Here is a 19,760-nt window from a genome sequence, read left to right as displayed (position 1 = left end):
CAAACTGACAAATTCTGGAAATCATGGCAGAGACATTTGCTGATTTGAGACTACTTGCTTCTACCTGTGGGCTGAATGGCCTAGCCTTGAAATTAAACTAATGTTACTAGATTTTTACAGGCTTAAGCATCTCAATTAAATGTTGCAATAAATAGTTTTTGTGACAAATATAATTTAACTAAAATAACTTTTGTCTTTGCTTTATTGAAATGTACGGTTTTGTTTCTTTCTAAGGTGTTTTCAAATAGTTTACTTGATGCAGCTGTAAGCAATGATAGTTTTGTTTTATATTATTCCCCATTTGTGGTAATATATGAGTCTACTGAATCTAGTTGATGGCTCACTTGCATGTAAGCCATTTGCTGAAAGGCCTGAGTTCAAATGTTCAGTTTAACTTTTCACAGTTCAAAAGATATTTGATATTGTACACTGCGTTACATGCACATTTTGTATACTCAGTTATTTACAGAGAAGGTGTGATGAAACTCTTGGAGGAAAGAGAAGTTGTGTCAGGCAAAGGAAATACTCATTGCAACAGATAATTTTAGTGTAACTTTTATGAATAGTGAAATCATTAGTGAGTCTCGAGAGCTTCACTTTTGCCATTGGGACTGAGTAAAGGAAAAGAAAACTTGAGTTTACAGTCTGATAACAAAATGTCTTGTAGGTATAAATTACATACTGTGTAAGATATGACATGAAGTAATACAAGGGCAAAAAACAGACCACATTGTTTCACATGAAACTGCCTTTAGAATACTAATCTTGCTGTGTTTGCTGAAATACGAAAGCAAGCTGTGGTTGTGTGACTAGTGGCCTTAGAAGGAGCTGTGAAGTATAGTTTGTCTCAGAATTCTATTTAAAAAAAAAAAAAAAAAGACATATAGGAACATTTTCATCTTTATTTTAGTTCTAATAGAAAACTGTTGAAAATATCTTTTTGTAGTATTAACTGTCCAGACAGCTTGCACCACTGTTCTAGAACTTTAAAATAAACTTCCAGATTACAAATAAAACGGGAGTTTCCTTCCTTTATGTTATAGACTGATTGTTCTGTATGCCACTCATCCCCTCTTATTATATTGTGGTTTACATTGTATATTTGTGGAGCTTCCAAAACCTGCTTCTACTGCCTAAGGTTGTGAGGGTTATTTTCACAAATGTAGAACCTTATTAATTTTCTACCGTATTGAATTAAAAGAATAAAGAAATCACTGGTTGGGAGCCCACTTTGCGACAGGGACTCTGTTTATGTCAAGCCAGTGTCCAAGCTTACAATCAGGCTCCAGGGTAAGCTGCAGAATGCGGTCTTTTTCCACGGGAGCTACCCTGCCTGTTCATACAGTGGAAGCTGGCTGGGCCCCCCACTGTTAGTGGGAGATAAGGAGCTGCCTGTTTAAATACATTGCTGCCTGATAAACCTTGTTTAACAAATCATAGAATATGGAGGTAAGATTTCCAGTGCTGCTGTTACTGTAACATATCGTCTGAAGATAATTGAGACTTTGTATGTCTCAAGCAGTAAATTGCAATTTGCAACTGCTCACGAGCCCAGTTTACACTATTTAAAAATCCTTAGCTTAGATTGCTTTTCAGATGTGTTTTCCTTAATTCTGTTTTGGCCATAGGTGAGGCTTATGACTGAAAACCATTTAAAATGCTCATATTGTGCTAGCTTTCTTTTGCATGAATGTGAGAATTTTTCATCCAGAAGTGGTGGACCTCCTGTTGTGAGATTACTAGGCAGTAAGTTAACAGTAAGTAGAAAATCGGTGTCATGATAATTGCTGCATTTTAGTTCCATGCAGCCTAACTCATCCTCCACTATAGGTCAGATTTCACCAGGGCAAATAAAGCAATGCATTGTTTTTTTAAATTCCTGAATATTTTGGTCCTTGTGTGAAATAATTTGTCAGAATTTACAATTTTAATATAACGTATTGAAATCAGCTAGTGGTATGCTGCATTGTAAAGGGATGGCTTTACATTAGACAGTAATGCCACAGAGTATTTATTCAAAGCTATGTTTGTTCCTGTTGTGGTAATAGTCTTACTCAATTTTAATTGTACATATGCTGCTCTTGTTTTAGATAACGGCCAGTGTAGGTAGAAATCTAATGGTTATTTTCTGTCATCTGCCTGATCACTTTTTTAAAATATGAGCTTTAAAAATGACATTTCTCCTTCTTTCTCTTGCCCTGTCCTTACTTCTTTCTAGACTTTGCTTTTAGGCCTAGAATACTATTTTTGAAAATAAAATATTGTTGCATAATTAATTTTATTAGAAGCATATCTGGTTTAGAAGATGTTCCTTGCTTTTAGAAATACTGAAGCATGAAGCTTTTCCATGTAATCCCATGCCAATGTTGACCCACATGGATTAAAATAGCTTGTTTTAATCTTTGACCAAATTTGGAATTAGAATATCTGCCCATTGGGAGTCTGTAAATTATTGTAGTTTGTAGAGTGACGGGTTTATATAAATAATTGCAACGTTTCCCACTGCATGTTTTAAATTAAAATCTACTTTTTGAGTATTAGAAGTAATAAAAGTACAGAAAATGGAAAGCGAATTTTTTAAAAAAAATATTTTCTTAAAGTGTCTTATATGTGTAACTTATGATATTTTTTCGGATGTGATGGGTATTTGTCCAGAAATAATCGTTTTGTACCAATCAGTTTACAAGCAAGATCTTTCTGGATATGAAATTTCTGTAGGGTTTTTTTGCAGGTAATTATTTTTAAAGAAATTACCGAATTAACATCTCTGGTAATTTGATTGTACAGTAGAGTCATTGCGTTATGTTTATGTGAGGTTACTATGGTAATGAGAATGAAGTCATACATTCTGCACAGAGGTTTCTAATAGGAAGGTAGATTCAAAAGGAAGTCTGCTCTTCAAGCAGCACATCTTCTAAAAATTATGAAAAATTGAAATGACATGAATGGCTTTAATTAAATTAATTATATATGAAATGTGAATTTTGTTTTATGTAGATAAAGACACGGTAAATAAAATGAGAGATCTGCGCATGAAAGCTGAAGATTATGAAGTAGTGAAGGTGATCGGTAGAGGGGCATTTGGGGAGGTTCAGTTGGTAAGTTATGTTTCTGTTTGTACATTTGAATGTATTCTGTAGTATTTGCTCATGCAGCTGTTGCTGAATACAGTGTTCAGAAGATGCAGTCTTATAATATTAAAACCTTTAGCTCAGTGAAATTTTGGTTCTTTTTATCTCATGGAAATGTGTTTTGAGAATGTCGTATTTCAGTACTCTCAAAGCGCATAAGTAGTTGTTTTGCATTGTAGTAGTGCTTCTCTATTAAAATAATCAAGAAAATTAGCCTTTGCCACCGTATACATGGACAATTGAACAAATCTTCAGGACTAAAAGAATTTCTGCCAGGTCAGGGACTACACCAGATTTTTGTGGACATAGTTCTCACAGATGAGAGATGTCGTATGTTGTTTGAGATAGATTAGCAACAAGGCTTGTTCACGCTTCATGAAATTGGGAACTGGTGGGAGAAACTGGAAATACAGCAGCAAGTATACATGTCTGCTAATGAACTCTGGGAAATGCTTGTAGTTTTAACTTTATAGTATTTAACAGGTGCCAATATTTGTCCTTTTAAAGACACATACCTACAAATTACAAAGCGACTGTTATGCCTATGGACTTTTATGTTAAATAGTTCTAGCAAGTATTTTAAGAGCAATGCATATATTGTCAGATAATGGAATGTAATTATTCTGTAGACCTACAGTATATAACTTTTTACAATAATTTGAAGAGTCTTATAAAACTTGTTAAGCAGTGAGGCAGGGAAAGTAATATATGCAGTGGTATTCTTCATATGTTAATGTAGCAAGCTAAATCTGTCCTGTGTGTCACATTTGTCGTCATAGGTAAGGCATAAATCCTCAAGGAGAGTGTATGCTATGAAGCTTCTCAGCAAATTTGAGATGATAAAAAGATCAGATTCTGCGTTCTTCTGGGAAGAAAGGGACATTATGGCTTTTGCTAATAGTCCCTGGGTTGTTCAGGTATAGTGATACTCTTTTAAAAATACTGTCATTGTAGAATAGTTTTATTACAACACTGCACGACTGGGAATTACATGTTTTCATTTTTAGCTTTTCAAAGTCCCTTTTTGTTTGTATTGGTCTGGTAGGGAAATACGTTATTAAGAATGCTGTACACAACAAATAGCAGATATCACACACTTCAAAATTGTATATTTTTATAACATTTCCAAGATAAGCTATTCTGTTTATTATTAAAACTCTTTGCCAGATATATATTGATGAGCTGGCCTTACAGTAATTCTTTGAGGTATCCAGCATACTGGAAAGTTATTCTTAAGGCACAGCTGCTGTATGTCCTAATTTTTGTGTGTATATTTGGCTGCAAATTACACCTGCTCAGGTTATTTTTTTCCTTATTTCAGTCTTATCACTGACAATTTTCTGGGGGGCATTGCTGCCTTTGAAGTTAAAAGAGTGTGCCTGAAGCAGTCAACATGCATTGTGTGTGCACATGTTAACTTGTTAATTTAAAATGTTCTTGCCCTTAACCATGTGAATTCTTTTGTTAGATTAGAATTAAAAAAATGATTCAAGATTTACTTAGGTCAAATAGATAACTACATTTCAATCTATCTGTGAGTGATTGTCCAGAATAGTGCTTTCATGATTTTCAAAATGTTTTAAGTTACAAAACTTAAATCTGCTTGTACTACCCATGTTGAACAGAGCATTGACAACTGTAAGGGAAATATTTTTACTTAATTAAAATTTAAGCTCACTTTCTATACAATAAATATAGAATAATAAATATTTAATAATAACACAGAATTGGGAAGATATTCACAGTACAGTAGTTTCACGTTTATGTATTTGCCAACTATTGTCCCAGGGAATAAGGAAGCATTTTGTCTTCTCATGCAATGAGCATTCTTTGAAATGATCTCAAAATTTATTGCACCAAAGTCACTGAACTTTGACTGTAACCAGGACTCTTCGACTTCCCTTGTAATATAAAGGGACTGAAGATGTGGCTGAAACTTACTCTGGAGATTAGTTCCTTTTTAGGAGATCTGTTGTTTGATACAAAGTTGCTGGAGTAATTGTAGCAATTCTCTTACTCTGTGAAACCGTTTGCTCAGAAATACCTTTGATTTCCAACAAGCAAAAGATTAAAGGTAACTGGAACTTGGCTTTTGTTTATTTCTTTTTTAGTTATTTTACGCATTCCAAGATGACCGTTACCTTTACATGGTGATGGAATACATGCCTGGTGGGGACCTTGTAAATCTAATGAGCAACTACGATGTTCCAGAGAAATGGGCAAGATTTTATACTGCTGAAGTTGTACTTGCATTAGATGCAATTCACTCAATGGGTTTTATACACAGGTAAAAAAGAAAAAAGTGTTGTTACATAGTGTTTTATTCCTGGTGCTGCTAGGATGACTTCAGTTAATTGTTTAGGCAGTTTTAAAATTTATGATGTTACTACTTCATTATTATACCATCTGACAACTTCAAAGGTTCTTGCCATCAGAAACTACAAGTCTGAGGTGATACAGTCAAAGTAAAGGTTTTCAGCAGGCTGATGTTCTTCTGTTTGGGGAATAATAAAATTGTCCCACTTTACCAAGCTCTCTTGAGCTGAAGTGGTATCGACGTATTCACCCCAAAATGGTTCTTCTGAACAGAAAAACATGATTTAGGAATTTGACCGCAATAATATCCACTGTTAGGAATTGCTAATTCTTTGTTCTGCATTTGAAGTCTCAGTGACCCATTAAGCAAGAATTTGTGAACGATATGAGGAAAATCTCCCAGCCATATGTTTTCTTGTGAGGGGCAAGATGGAAAATTGGGGGTGCAGAGCAAAGGGATTTGGCTTAGTTTCATGTTATGTGCTTGCCCTAAACTGAAATATAGTCACTTGGATAGGTTGAGAAGTTTTCTTTTTGATATTTGAACTTTCATCTGTTGTTAGTTATTAATTGCATTAACTAGGAACAAAAGAATAATTTTTTCAACAGAAAATGCAGGAAGAGTTAGTAAGACATAATATATAAATCCTCAATTTGTAACTCAGCCAGAAGATCCATGTTAACACATAAGCTTTTGCAAAACTACTAATCTATTGCTCAAGTAGAATATAGAGCATCATTAATTATGTAGCTACGCTACATGTAATGGATAAATTATCTGGCTGAATGAACCATTTGTACATGTATTTTGCAAGCTTTAGGAAGCAGGCATTCGAAATTGCCAGCAGCACAGTGATTTTTTTTTCCTGAATATTTAGATTATTTTGACACCAGCAGATTTTTTGGAATTTGTTTTCCACTGGAGTTAGTCTGTTAAAATCTGAGGAATGAAAGGAAATTGGTGAAAATGTGGGCCCACTGCTTAATGCATCAGGGACCTATTGACAAAAGACATGGAAACAGCAGAGGCTGCCATCGTTGTTGATAAGGTCTGCTTTCAGGCCTCTTGGGTTCCTGTGCCTAGTGGCTGAGCTTGGGAGAGTGAAGTATTACCGTGGCAGAGGAAGATCAAGATGAGTTCCAGTCATGCAAACTGGACATACACATGTCCAAGGCACCAGGTGGGATATACCGAGCATCATGAGGGAGCTAGCCAGTACCCTTATGATATTGCTCTCTTGTCACCTTTGAACGGTTGCAGCAATTGGGAGATTCCTGGTGGCTGGAAAGAAGCAAATGTCACACCCATCTTGCCCCAGGAAGGGCAAGGTGGGGAGGATCAGGGGAAGTGCAGGCTGACCAGCCTAAGGGCAGTCTTTGGGAATCTTACTGAGTAAATTCTCAGGAAACCTTTTCCAAGCATGTGAATGGGAAGGTGATTGGGAACAGCCTGCATGGATTTACAAAGGGTGAAGTGTGCCTTGCCAGCCCTGTTGCCTTCTGTGATGATATGATGGGCTCCACTGATGAGGTGAGAGCAATGTCTGTTGTTTGTCTTGACTTTAGCAAGGTTTTTGACCTTCCAAATTGGAAAGATACAGTTTGAATAGGTAGAACAATGTCCAGCCAACTGTCAGCTACCAGCAGTTCCTCAGAGGGCTGATACCCATGTCAGCACCATGTTTTCATTCACGACATGAACAGTGTTCAGGTGAGACAGCATCAGTCGTCAGCTGCCCAGCAGGACTTTATAGAAGAGCCAGACTTGAAGGTGCACACCGAAAAGATGAAGGTCAATGGATGACACTAGTTGCAGCAAAGGAGTGTCTAGCTATTAATTAGGAAATATTTTTTCACTATGAGGGCAATCAGACAGTGGAGGGAGAGTTCTAGAGAGGTTGTGGAGTCTCCATCCTTGAAAGAAATTCAAAACTTGACTGGATTTGACCCTGAAGAACCTATTATAACTTTGAAGTTGACTCAAACTTTGTTAGCTGTACTTTGATAAGGCATTTAATGAGAGATCTTACAAAAATTCCTCCCAACCAAAATTATTCTGTGAGTATAATGATACATTTCCACTGCACTTCATTTGACAGTTATGGTCAGAGGTCTCCTTTGAGGTCCTGAAATATACTTTCTTGTGAAATTCATGCTATGCTTTCTTGATAATTGTTTCCTACTATTATTCTGCTTCAGTAAGTATATTTAATAACATCAAATGTGCTGAACTTTACCAGTTACTTTATGAAAACTTTTTTTTCTGTAATGGAAGTACTTTGTGGAAAATGGGTTAAGGCAATACTCCTTTTGAGGCATGCAAAAATACTTGTTCACGTTAATATAATTCTGAAAATTCATAGCTTCTGAGAAGAAGCTGTGTTTTCAAGGTTTGTTCGAGGTAGCTAACTCAGAAGCAGAATGTTTTTTTTTTTTTCTGTAGGTGGATCCTAGCAGAGAGGTACTTAAACCAGTGAGTGTTTTTCAGGAACTTGATAATGTCCAGATTTGTTATATTTGGTAACTTAAAGCTGTATTCTTGCATCCATTACAATATTTTAAAATGTTGTAGTTCAGTAGCCAGTAGAAAGGACCAAATAGTGGTGCTTTCATGTTAGTGTTTTTCCTTGTAACACTGAATCTGAAAAAATACTTGACTTTTATTGCTTTCATAAGTTAAATTGTTTTTATTTCCTTCTAAAAGAATATGGTTTTCTTCTTTCAGAGATGTGAAGCCTGATAATATGCTGCTAGATAAAGCTGGTCATTTAAAACTAGCAGATTTTGGTACTTGTATGAAGATGAACAAGGTAAGCATATGTTTTTTATTTTGCTTATCTGTTTGTGAAAGAAAAACATATTTAAAAGTGAAAAGGAAATATACTGAAAACTTTTTAGCTAGATGAGGAGAGTCAGGTTCCACTCTGTTCCCATTACTGTTCTTTATGCAACCTATTCAATGACAATGTAGAATGCAGAAATGGTTATTGAATTATGGACTGTATCCATTTCTATACTGTTACCTAGAAAAACTTTCTGAAGTCAAGCCTTTGATTGTCTCTAGATTCTCTGGATTATTTCTTGGAGTCTTTGGTTATCAGAAGTTAATGCAAATAAGTGAGATTATTTTTAGGTAGTGAGTAATGAAAGAATCAAAATTAATTTATGGGTTGCTGAATTCCGGTTGTACTTATTAGCCATGTGATGAGGTAGGAAAATGGTAAATCTGAAGGAAACAGGTTAAAGAACATTGTATTTTTAAAAACTATGTCCTGAGGTCACTAAAAAATTACTTTGCAACAATTTCTTCATGTATTGTGAAGCACTGTTGTTCCCTACACAAAACTCAGATTGGTTTGTGCCAGCCTGCGCATATATATGAGGAAAACAGTCTGAAATTTGTGGTATTTAACAGAATCTCTGTACTATGTATATTATGTTCTCAACACATTCCAGGAGCTTTTGAGTACATCACTGTATTTGGTGCCTTTTATTCATGGCAAAGCAGCTAATGAAAACCAAGGGCAGGTTATGTGTACAAATTCAATAATTTCCTCAAGTCACAAACAGTTCAGTGGAATAACTGATACAAAAGTTGGATTTATTTTAACTTAATGCAGATTTATCTTTGATTGTGTTCGTAACAATGAGTAATTTTGAAGTATAGAAAAACATTATCCTAGGGTTTAAGCTGTAAGTGCCGAAAAAGAAAAAAATATTACAAAACTCTGCTGTATATTAGCATTACCAAAGGAAACTTCTGTCAACAACACCTTACATTTTGTGCTGTTGTGAACAAAGCTGAGTAGTCATGATCCCAGTCTTGAGTTCCTCTGTTTTTTTCAAAGAGAAAAGTTACTCTGTGGGAGAGAAACTGCTTGGCATAGGAACTTAATTTAGGTGCATTCTGGGTTTGCTGCATATGCAACACTGGGTTTATATTTGTTATATTTACTTAGTTGTATATTTTCATGCAAGTTTTTCTTGCATAACAAAATCCATTTTTATAAATGGATTGCATAAAAAGATCCATTTCTGGGAATGGCATAGGATTATTTCAGAAGTGCTTGAATGGCACTGGAAAGGGAGTGCGTGGTTGCAGCTTCAGCATTCTGGATGCCAGCTCCAGTGCAATTGATCTCTGTTCTACCAGCCCTTCTCAGGAGTGGGAAGAACAGTCAAATGTTCTTCTCAGTTGTTACCTGTTTTGAATTCTGTCTGCTTAGAGTTTTAAGGTCTTGTCTACATTTAGTCTTCCCAGCCTTAAGTGTATTGGGTTGGAGGCGAAAAACTTGCACTTTAGCTGATTCTGTCAGCAAAATCCCTGATGATATCCCATGATTCTAACAGGAGCTTTCCCTTTTTACAGTACATCCTGTCAGTATATGACACATTCATACTGACATGAGCAGGAGAGGCTGTGCAGTGTTTACAGGGCCTAGATAAAATTCTGATTGCTTCTGTGCTATTAACTGAGGTTTTTGAAGTGACTTTAACTGTGTTTGACAGATCTGGTGCTTTGTTCTGGTTTTGGTAGCTTAGAATTTGAAAATGTTAAAATACCCATTCAAAAAACAATGTTTGAGGGAAGTTGACGCTGATCTGTTGATGTTGCTTAGGATGCATAAACTCTTCCTGGATCTTTTATTTGGACTGTTTTCCTCCTCCTTGTAGGAAGGTATGGTACGATGCGATACAGCTGTGGGAACGCCAGACTATATCTCTCCTGAAGTATTGAAGTCCCAGGGTGGCGATGGTTACTATGGGCGAGAATGTGACTGGTGGTCAGTTGGAGTCTTTTTATATGAGATGCTTGTAGGTGAGTAGTAGGATAATCAGAATTGACTACACTACTTAACTAGACTCCATATTAAAATCACTGTTGTTTTTAACTGTTTGAGTTATTACTCTTCTGACATAAGCAGTGGTTTACTGATCCTGGTACTTACAGAATATGTTTAAAAAATATTCTGGCACAGTTCTCGAACGTTGGTTTGTTCACTTAGTTGCTTAGATTATTGCACATGTAATTCAAATGTTACAAATAGAAACTACAATACTTTTGATCTGCTTTTTAATTTCTGTGTTGCTACTTTTCAGGTGATACACCTTTTTATGCAGATTCTTTGGTTGGAACATACAGTAAGATTATGAACCATAAGAACTCCCTTACTTTCCCTGATGACAATGAGATTTCTAAAGAAGCAAAAAATCTTATTTGTGCCTTTTTAACGGATAGGTAAGATTTAAACTTTACTCAAAATGAATGTAGGCCTTTGTTAAGAGAATTTCTTCTCATTTTGAAAGAACATATATATATTTGTTTTTTGTGGGTTTCTAAACTGCTCAAGAGAAGTGAAACTATTACTGTCCTGGGAGGAATGCAGGGTAACTGTTTCCATTAAATGCTGCCATAGTTAGGTGTTTTTCTGATCTCTGAATGCATTTCTGTTAGTTGAATGTTCTTGTTCGTAGAAATTGGGCTTTATTCTTCTCTGAACTACAGCAATGTAAGAAATTGTTGGTCTCTTGCTTGAAGTACAGAAATGCTGTTGTAACTGGTCAGTCAAGAATTTTGTAGAACTTCAGCCTAAGTCTTTAAGTTACTTTGTCTAATCTGAAGTAGCATTTTGTCTAACCTGAAGCAGTAGTTACTAACTGATGTTACTGTGAGGTAGACAGGCAATAGCATCAGTTTCATCTTCTCCAGTCCCAGTATTTGGGAGACGGTTCACCGATGATTGCTGCTGCTCTTTGTGGTAGTAGCATGTATAGTGGGGAAAGGCAAGTGCTGCTACTATGGGTACATCAACCTTGTAACTTTAGTTTGAATGTGAAGTGTTACTCCTTACTAACAGCTACTGTTACATTGATCTGTGTTGCACAGTGGTGAGGAGCATGGAAAATGGATTCCTTTTGGTGAAGCTGAAGCAAAAGATGCATTGCAGGAGTGCCCCTAATGTACTCTTAGCTCTTAGTGGGCGTTCAAGATCAGGGTAGAGTTAACCCACAGGAAGCCCATCTGAAATGGGTGGATGTTAGGTCTGTTTCACTTTGTGAGTACACTCCTGTTGTACCCATGCTACTTCTAGAAGCGTAACCTTTGCTTGAGAACTGGTGCTGTGAAGGAGGGCTGTTGCATTTGCTGGGCTGCATGCAATTAAAACAACAGCACGATCTCCTAGAGAAAATGGAACCTGCCTGCTGCATGGCAGGTGCCTAGCCAGTCTGTGATGGTGTGAACAGTAGCAGCAGGGCTTTTTATAGTCAAGATTTAAAACCAGACTCTATTCTGAAATGTAGCTGCTGTGCTCCTGTATAGATCTTCATATGAAAGCTTTGAGATATGTGTACTTTTTACTTTGGTTTGTAATTTTTTTGTCTGTATTGTTTTGGAGGTAATTTTTCGTCTGTATTGTTAGATTCTGCTTTAAAATGAGTCTTTGCTTCAGAATAGTTTATGTAATATCCCATGTTTAACCAAAACACTCTTTAACAGGGAAGTGAGGTTAGGAAGAAATGGCGTAGAAGAAATTAAACGGCACCTTTTCTTCAAAAATGATCAGTGGGCTTGGGAAACTCTCAGAGACAGTAAGTATAATGCTGTTCTCTGAGACAATGATCTGGCTTACTTGTGTATCATGTTAGCAAAAGGACTGCCATATTTCTTTTAATGGAATTTAAAGTTTTACTTACCCTGTACCAATGAAAGACATTTCTTAGTCACTTCAGTAATACAATGATTATTATCATACTATTCTGCTTTTTTTCTAGCTGTAGCACCAGTTGTGCCTGACTTAAGTAGTGACATTGACACGAGTAATTTTGATGACCTTGAAGAAGACAAAGGAGAGGAAGAAACTTTTCCTATACCAAAAGCTTTTGTGGGCAACCAGCTTCCCTTTGTAGGATTTACATACTACAGCAACCGTCGGTATGTATGCAGAAAGCAAGCTAATGATGTGTTCTTTTGTCAACATTATTTCTGACTCTTACCAACCAGCATTTAGATACAAGCTTATTCAGATTCCTACTAATGATTCAGATTCCTAATAAATTACACTCTTTTGACACTTCAGTATCGATAACCAGCGCTGCTAGTCATCAGTGTCTTAAAATATCACACTGACTTTGTGAATGTCTTATTCTGTGTTAAGAATATTATACAGTGGTGCTGCAGAATCTAAGCCAGAAAAATCCACTGTTGCTGCTACTAGGCAGAGCTGCCTGCAGACCACTGAGTTATGTATGTAGAGTCATGAATCAGGGATATGAATGTCACTTTGTTTCACCGCAAATTACTGTTCCTGAGCTGTATATGAAGATTCCATACTTTACATCAGTGTTTTAGCATGTGATAAATCAAACTTTGGCTTACTAGAAATAAATTATTTTCTGCTTGCTTGTTATCTGTGTCATAGTTCTTTTTTTTTTTTTCTTCTAAAGCACTCATCCACTGCAGCGTGAGATTGTGATGCCTTATGCTTTTTACTGTTGCTTGGAAGACTTTAAATTACATCAGTTAAAATTATATTAATTCATACTTCCAGCAGTCATTATTATTGTAGACACTATGGATAGTTATATCTACATTATAAAAAATATCTCAGTAACTTCTCTTTGAAAGCTGCTTTTAATTGTGGTGGGTGTCAGTCAAGCTTAAAATGGGCTAAAACTTATAGTAGATCATGTCAGATAGAGACTATTAGTTTTAATAGCATTTCTGGGTAGGAAAGCCTGAAAGGAAATCTGGTTTTTGTCCTTGCATAGAGGAGGAACCACTTTTCCAAGCCTGTGGTGAAATTCTTTCCATCTCTGCAAAGAGTTGGATTTGTTGTTGCTGTCTGCATAGTAAGGCACAGAAGGACTTGCAAGCTTTGCACACAGTTTGTGTGAGTTCAGCAGTTCAGAGATTTCACCTACTGTTCTGATTTTAGTCTATAATTTTAAAAAGTTTTAATTTCTGCCTTGAAGGAAGATTTTGGAATATATTATCAAGAAGGTGAAGTAGCATACAGAAGCTTGTTAATAACGAAATTTCTTCACTCCCCCTCTTTCTTTTTGAGGAGCAGTATCAGGACTTCAGAGACCTAAGTGGCTGTGCTTTGCTGTCATTGAAGAACTCTGCTACTAAATACTATCATAATTTTGTAGGCTTACTAGAACTAAAGTGCTGTCCTAGAATTTAATTTTGTCCCATAGTACTCCACTGGTGTGATAGTCTTGAAAAGTCTGAGATGACCATTCATATTTGCTAAACTTGTAATACTAATTTTTATTCTCTTTTTGTACTGAAAATAGTTCAATCATTTAAAAAAATTGCATATTTAGAAAAAAGTTGCACATTTATCTTTCCCCCCTCACTCATTTTCATCTTACTCATGTATGCTGGAGAGTTTAAAGAAACAGAAATCTAGGAAAATGATGTGACTTCTGTCATTAAAGGAAGTAGTACTATCTTCTAATATAAAACACTTTCTACAGCTGTAATCTCATTGATTATAAACTAGGAAATACAGTTATTTATTACTGAACTTCTCCTATAACACAGATTTTGGAATACTAGCTGAGAACGCTTTGTAGCCCTTTCTGGCTTGTGTGTGCTCTTCTGGATTCTGATGGAGCTGGTGCTGTGCCTGTTTTAAGTATCACATTCTCACTGCTCAGCAGCCCTAATGTGGAAAGTACGGTGGCTTTTTGCAGTCAAGACAGCAAGCCCCTTTCTGTAGGAAACTGTTCGATTTCCTCTTCATCATTTGATTGTCTGAAAGCAGTCTTGGGGTTTAATTTGACTGTGGTTTGGAGATGTCTTTTGATTTTACCCTCCTTGATCTTTTGGAGAGGTTTTTGTATATGTGAAAATATGCATGTGAAACAAAAAAAATGTGTCTATCTTCCTCAGTTCATGTGTTGGAGTGTTTTTCCTCACATAGTCTGATGCAGTTAGAGACACTTTGTGTCTCTCTGGATCAGTTAATCGGGCCAAGAATATCACATCAAATACCAAAGGAATTTGAAGATAGTCATTTGTATTTATTTGCCTGACTTTTCAGAATCATGACAAACAGAAATTTGTGGTATTTTTAGAAAACACTTACGTAAAATAAGAACACTGGCTTCAGGGAAAACTTTTTGTGTGTGGAACTCTTAGTAACTTTGTTAGAAGTTACACAATCTGTGCAGAGTTCGCTTCATTGCTGCTACTTGCTGCATAAGTGCCTGAGTAAATATTTATGGGATGGAAGCCAATAAGAGTGTTGTAACTGTGGAAAGCAAAAATTTTTTTAATGGCTATTAAAAAAAAAGTGGTTGCATTAGTATTTGGCAGAAATCCTTTTTTCTGGAGGTCTTCTACTGCAGCTTTCTACTTTACCCTTTACAATAAACGATGTGAAGTTTTCAATTAAATGTGTTTAAATTTTAAAGTATAATGAATACAGAAATGAAAAAATCTGATTATGTTACTATTTGGTTATCCGCATTTTGGAGAAAAAAAATCTGAATTTTATGTTTCAGGGTGATTGTATTCTGTTGTTTGTTCTTTTTTTTTTTTTTTAACCTTGCTTTTAAACAACTCCTAAAACTTTTTAAAATGTTGTTACAGGTATTTATCTGTCTCTGCAGAAAATTCCAATGATAACAGAACAAGCTCCAGTGTGGACAAAAGTGTGGTATGTCTCACTTTTTTGGATCTTAGTAAAAAATCTGTTGCATATATGGGAATAAACTGTTTGAGTTCTAAATATTTCAAATTAGTGCTTGGAATATGGGAAATTAATGCATAAATTTTAACTGTTTGGTATGGCCTGCCTATTAAAGTTACTGGAAAAACAGTTCTTGATATAAGATTGGTTTTCCTGAATTGGGATAAAACAGCTGAAACTGCATACTCTTTTTGTGGAAACGGATTCCCAGTTCTTATCTTCAGAAATATCAAAGTGTTTGTGCAGTATTTTTAGAGTGCCTTATTGATCCCAGGTGTACGCTGGCTTTGTGGCAACCATGGAGTCTGGACATGAGTGTGATGGAAAGCTTGGGCTTTCCAGCAACCGGCCAGTTTTACCCTGGTGCTGGACTTCCTGTGAGCTAAGTAGCATGTGGCAAGCAATGTACCGAGCTTGGGTATTCTATGTCTTCCCAAGGGTGCCCCACAAGCTATTGGGAACTGGGGCACTGAGGATCTGCATTTATAGAGGAGTTTACCTAGCAAGAAATGTTCGGGAATACTTTCAGTTACTGCTTCCTAAGCTGCTTTGAAGGGAATTACTGAATGGACTTGGCATAACTAGTGGGATGCAGGCACCTGCATGTAGTTAAAGAACCCTCAAGAGTCCTGTCTGTATTGTCAGGTGTATATGAATGTCTTGTGATTTTAACAGTTTTGGGAGGTGAAGCTCTAGAAGGATATGAGTGATATAGGGAGGTTTAAATAAATGGGGGTTTGTGTTTACTTTACTGCAAGGTATTTTTACCCCACAGTTCTTTCTCAGCTGTTTTTCTTTCATGCTGCAATGAAAACGGTAAAGTTGACACATAGTTAGCAAATTAATTTGTTCTGGACATATAATACAACATTACCTGGTCTATCTGCATTTTGGCATGCTACTGAGTGTCTTCAGGGAGGGACTGAGTGCCAGAAATTTCCAAGAAACTAATTTTGATTTGCAAGTGTGTAAAACTTCACAGAATTAGGCCATGAAGTTGGACAGAAATGGAATTCAATGTCCTTCAACTGAATTTAAAACCTTTTTGAAGATCTGATTATTTACTCTGGTTTCATGCGACCATAACCATCTGTAAGTAGTTCAGATATTAAGAAAGAGGAGATTAACAGATTCTTTTGCACTGGGTCTTTGATTTCCTTCATTGTTCAGGGTGCCTAACCAGACACACTATGCTGTGGTGATTGAAAAAAACCAAAAACGAAACAGTGACAGTTCCAGAGGGATTTTTCTTGGCTTTTCTGCTGTAGGCAAGCTTTGCCATAGTCCTTTCCTCCCCTACCTCCTACTGGAAATGAAAACAGAGAGCGAACTAAAGTATAAAGGAATGCTTTTATATTGAGTCAATTGTAACTCAGGATTTTCTTAAGGTATTATTTAGTCTGTTTACATCAGATTGTGCAAAACTTCTCTGGAAGCCTATTGTCTCGTAGTAAAGTAATTAGACTGCTCAGCTAGCTTAATTAGAGTTCTTAGAGTACAGCACTAGAAAACCATCCAGAGACAGAAAGAAGCAAAAGGTGGCAACAGAGATCCAAAGCAGCAGGAGTCGGTACAGAAATGCCTCAGTTGCCAGATGTCTTTTTGGACCTGTTCTTCATCCATCCCGTTTAGTTCCTCTATGCAGCCTGTCTGGAAGGGCTATAAAATGAGTAACCAAGAAATGGAGGAGCAACTGTGTTGAAACTTCTTTATTTTTTATTTTTGTGCGTTAGCTATGGTCCCTTTTTATTAAAGTGAGAGCTAGCCGTTAAATAGTCTTGCTTCTTGCTTTTTTTCTCAGTGGTTCCTCCCAAGGAGATGCATGTGTTGTGTGCAGGTCCTCCTTCCTTTTTCCTCAAAGTTTAGATTTAGAGGCAGTCTCTGTGGTCTTCGATTGCAACCATTGTCCCATCCATGTAATTGATTTTCCAGAGCTGTTCTGTAAGTGCTGAGAAGTCTATTTTTTTCCAGTATTTCCTTGCTTTCTCAAGGCTTTGTGATAGGTAGTGGTAAATATGTAGAATAGAATGGCGAATGTATAGAATATATAGTTTCTGGTTTCTGGTCACTGTATCTCATTCTCTGAAAACTTCAGAGCACCTTAAGGGTGTGGAAGAAAGAAAAACGAGGAAATGAGAAAGGATTCCAGTTCTTGAGAGCACCCGAGTGCTCCATACTTTTATTTCCTACTACAATGGGAAGGAGAACAGATTGAAAGTAGGAAGTAAGAAAAATGCCTGCCTGGAAGTAGGCAGAAATTCTCTCACCTATAACTTTATAATTTAATATGGATAAAACATGCTGTCATAGGTCTCCAAACTGAAATCTTAGTTTATGACTGTACAGTGGACAGTCCTTGTTGAGAACACTTATTGTTGCTATCAAGAAAGAACGGAGACAAGCACAACTTGTCTCCTTTTCATGATCTTAGTGGGCAGTTCTACTTTCTCTAAGCATATTTTGTTGGAAAAGGAAAAAAGGAAGAGACAGATTTAAGAGGAACTGTTTTGTTGCTGTTTTTCTGGGATGATTGTGCAGAACAAGTCAGGCAGTTGTCAGAGTTTTTGAAGTTAAAACAAGGAACAGGAAAACAAAGGGTCAGAACCACTTGAATAAGTTGCTTTGAAGAGAGTTTAGATTAGGACTGTTGATCTTCTCTATGCAGTTTCAAGAGTGTTGAGGGAAATGTGGGAAAGCTAAATAAGGCTGAAATCTTGACAAGATCAGTGAAAAGTTTTAAGACTGAATCAGCATGATCTTGACTTAATGAGCTTCCTCAAAGTTGACGCTATGTTGTTGTTAATTGAGGTTTTTGCTGATATTGGAGTGGGGTTATTGTGCCGAGAGATCTAGTAGAAAGTAGATACTTCGAGACTACATGAAAAGAATTTATTTCTGATTTTATCCTGCTGGCAAACAGTACATGCTATACAGTAATGTTCTGTATTAACATTGGAAGTTTGTTACTATTTTCAAACCTTAGTACAGTGCTAGCTATAAAAATGATCTCTGGCTAAATAGATGGTAAGAGCATTTTCTCCCCATTGCTAATAACTGACAAGCCTTGTTCTGCTTCCTGAACTTATTGAGAGCCTGAAGATGTGTTGCAAAATACATGTGGTGTTCAGGTTAGAAAAAGAGACTAATTAAAATGCTTTCTTACCTCTTTGCAATAATTATCTGTAGTCCAATTCTGAAGGGACTTAAAAGAAAGAGGATTTGACTTAGCTTAACCCTGTGAATTTTGACAGAACTATTCATAAACCTAAAATTTTTTACTCTGCAGATGATGAAAATGTGTAATATCAAAGTTGTTTCTTGTAACTAACTTTTTTAGAATCTTTTTAGGGGGTGTCACGTTTTAATAAGGTAAAGATCTAGTGTTTAGATAGAAGCAAGTAAGCAAGCTGTGATACAACGTAAGCAGCACTGAATATTCTGAATTACTTTAAAGTTTTTAAATTCAATGCATGTTCTTTCATGTACAAATATATATTTAAAGCTGGAAAATATGCAGAAGATGATCTATGAGTTGGAAGAACAACTACATAATGAAATGCAGTTGAAAGATGAAATGGAGCAAAAGTGCAGGTAAGACTTTGAACTTTAATTGTTTACATAGTTTAAATACATCTAACACTTCAGTTTTGTATTACTTTTTTAGTGATCACCAGAATAACACTAAGAATGGTACTGTAGTTCTCCAAGGGAGTTCCAAGCACTGGTTTAAGTCATTCTAAAACAATATTTAAATGCTTTTTTTGAATGTAGTATGAAGAAAATGTTTTGTTTCATTGGCACCCATGTAAAACATAGTCTTTCTGAATACATGAATGTTTGATTTTACCCAGTATCTCTGAATTCAGATGTTTTATTGAACTGAAGTACACAATGATCATGCTGATTTTTTAAAAAACATAAAATACTGTAGATATGGCATATATCGCGTTATTAAAAATAACTGTCTGGTTTCTAAATACATGGTACTTGTTGGAAAAAACACATTCCTTTTTTCTCTGGTGACTGAATAGATAAGAACAACTATTTGCTTTCTAAAATCTTGATTCTACTGTACTGAAGAAATAGCTACATTACATGAGAAATTGCGTATTTCTTGCAGCTACACTTAGGAACAAACAGTTGGGATTCTTCTTTTCTGATAATCAGCAATTTTTACTCATATTAATGCAAAATAATTTCCCCTTCAGTTAGCTGCTCCTTTTGAAGTCTTTTCCTCAAGGCCTCAATAAAGCCAAGAGGCAACACTAGGTGTAGGATATAGGAAGAATTTAGGCTTGTGAATTAGGACTGTAGTGTATAGCTGTATAAGCTGCTTATGTGGGAAATGGTAGCCAAAATGGTCTGGTGGGAGTGTAGGCTGTGACACTGTTGTTTACTTAAACACAACTTCACTGCCCACTCGTTCTGATTGCTTCGCAGGAGGTGTGTTGCTTGAATGATACTCAGTAACTTGTCTTCCTGCAGTACTATTGAAGCTATCAAGAGTACAACCGTGTATTTTCTGTTATATCATACCATTTACTGCGGAGTTAATAGATAAGATATATTGCTGTAACTGCTCCTTTATTGTACCTGCCAAGTAACGTTA

The 19,760-nt window shown here is 36.1% G+C and overlaps 1 protein-coding gene across 1 annotated transcript in view; it reads left to right on the top strand.

Annotated features, from left to right (window-relative positions):
- The window catches only part of ROCK1 (Rho associated coiled-coil containing protein kinase 1), a 92,097-nt gene that overhangs the window by 32,358 nt on the left and 39,979 nt on the right, over positions 1-19,760 (top strand). The window contains exons 3-12 of the mRNA XM_040585360.1: positions 2,998-3,098; positions 3,911-4,048; positions 5,243-5,418; positions 8,173-8,257; positions 10,122-10,266; positions 10,548-10,686; positions 11,947-12,038; positions 12,222-12,381; positions 15,052-15,118; positions 18,654-18,742. Of these exons, the coding sequence (XP_040441294.1) occupies positions 2,998-3,098; positions 3,911-4,048; positions 5,243-5,418; positions 8,173-8,257; positions 10,122-10,266; positions 10,548-10,686; positions 11,947-12,038; positions 12,222-12,381; positions 15,052-15,118; positions 18,654-18,742 (1,192 nt within the window). The remainder of the gene's footprint in view (positions 1-2,997; positions 3,099-3,910; positions 4,049-5,242; positions 5,419-8,172; positions 8,258-10,121; positions 10,267-10,547; positions 10,687-11,946; positions 12,039-12,221; positions 12,382-15,051; positions 15,119-18,653; positions 18,743-19,760) is intronic.

The sequence above is a fragment of the Falco naumanni genome, chromosome 3 (genome assembly GCF_017639655.2).
Source record: "Falco naumanni isolate bFalNau1 chromosome 3, bFalNau1.pat, whole genome shotgun sequence".
In the NCBI taxonomy this organism is placed as follows: Eukaryota; Metazoa; Chordata; class Aves; order Falconiformes; family Falconidae; genus Falco; species Falco naumanni.
Note: the sequence above shows the minus strand (reverse complement) of the source record. Positions and strands in the feature narration are given on the sequence as shown.